Genomic DNA, 1,317 nt, shown 5'->3' with positions numbered 1-1,317 from the left:
AGAGGAGAGGAGAGGAGAGGAGGAGAGGAGGGGAGGGGAGAGAAGGAAAGAGGAGAGAGGAGAGAAGGAGAGAAGGATAGAAGAAGAGAGGAGGGGAGGAGAGGAGGGGAGAGGAGAGGAGGAGAGAAAACTGTCCATCCATCTCACTTGTTGGGGTTACTGAGGGTCACGGCCGAGCTTCGCATCAGTTTGATTTTTCCGCCGGGGGAAAGGCCAAGGTCGTTGGTGGAGCCGGCGGGGTCGGGCGTGGCTATTTCTGCCACCACCTGGAGGACAGACGCACAAACGTCACAACTTTCTCGTCCTTTGTCTGTTTGTTCATAGGTGTGAAGTATTTCGCTATCTTACAGAAAACATTTCCAATAAAAGAAAGTGCGTGTGGAACACATGAAAACAGTTCAGGACTGGCAAGGGGAATGTCTGGTCCAATATCTCGGTCTCTCTGTTCTCTCTGTCTCTCTCTCTGTCTCCGTCTCTCTGTCTCTGTCTCAGTCTCTGTCTCAGTCTCTGTCTCCGTCTCCGTCTCTCTGTCTCCGTCTCTCTCTCTCTGTCTCCGTCTCTCTCTCTCTGTCTCTGTATCTGTCTCCCTGTTCTCTCTGTCTCTGTCTCCCTGTTCTCTCTGTCTCTGTCTCTCTGTCTCCCTGTTCTCTCTGTCTCTGTCTCTGTATCTGTCTCTCTGTCTCCCTGTTCTCTCTGTCTCTCTGTCTCCCTGTTCTCTCTGTCTCTGTCTCTCTGTCTCCCTGTTCTCTCTGTCTCTGTCTCTGTATCTGTCTCTCTGTCTCCCTGTTCTCTCTGTCTCTGTCTCCCTGTTCTCTCTGTCTCTGTCTCCCTGTTCTTATGTAAAAATATGTCAGTGTTGTTAACCTCTGTCGGTTGGATATATTTTTCCATAACAACAGGGAGACAGAGATATTTAACTCCATCATTTAGGAGGCCAGCTTCTCACCATTACACGCCTCTCCCTCCCTTCCTTCTACTCAAGTATAATACACACAAACACATACAAATGCACACAAGCACACACACACAAACACACACACAAAGACGACCTTCACACTCCCTCATCCTGTCACTCTCATTTCTTTATCCTTTTCCCTCTCATACATTTCTTCTCTCTCTCACTCTCTCTTTCCATCTATCTATATATATCTGTCTGTCACTCTCTCTCTCTTTCCATCTATCTATATATATCTGTCTGTCACTCTCTCTCTCTTTCCATCTATCTATATATATCTGTCTGTCACTCTCTCTCTCTCTTTCCATCTATCTATATATATATCTGTCTGTCACTCTCTCTCTCTTTCCATCTATCTATAT

General features: G+C 47.0%; 1 protein-coding gene across 1 annotated transcript in view; it reads right to left on the bottom strand.

Moving 5' to 3' along the window:
* The window catches only part of LOC101857542 (WD repeat-containing protein 60), a gene marked incomplete at both ends in the record, with an annotated part of 17,378 nt that overhangs the window by 3,675 nt on the left and 12,386 nt on the right, over positions 1-1,317 (bottom strand). Inside the window, 1 exon segment of the mRNA XM_013090953.1 lies at positions 148-266. Coding sequence (XP_012946407.1) covers positions 148-266 — 119 coding nt within the window.

The sequence above is a fragment of the Aplysia californica genome, unplaced genomic scaffold (genome assembly GCF_000002075.1).
Source record: "Aplysia californica isolate F4 #8 unplaced genomic scaffold, AplCal3.0 scaffold01719, whole genome shotgun sequence".
NCBI lineage: Eukaryota > Metazoa > Mollusca > Gastropoda > Aplysiida > Aplysiidae > Aplysia > Aplysia californica.
Note: the sequence above shows the minus strand (reverse complement) of the source record. Positions and strands in the feature narration are given on the sequence as shown.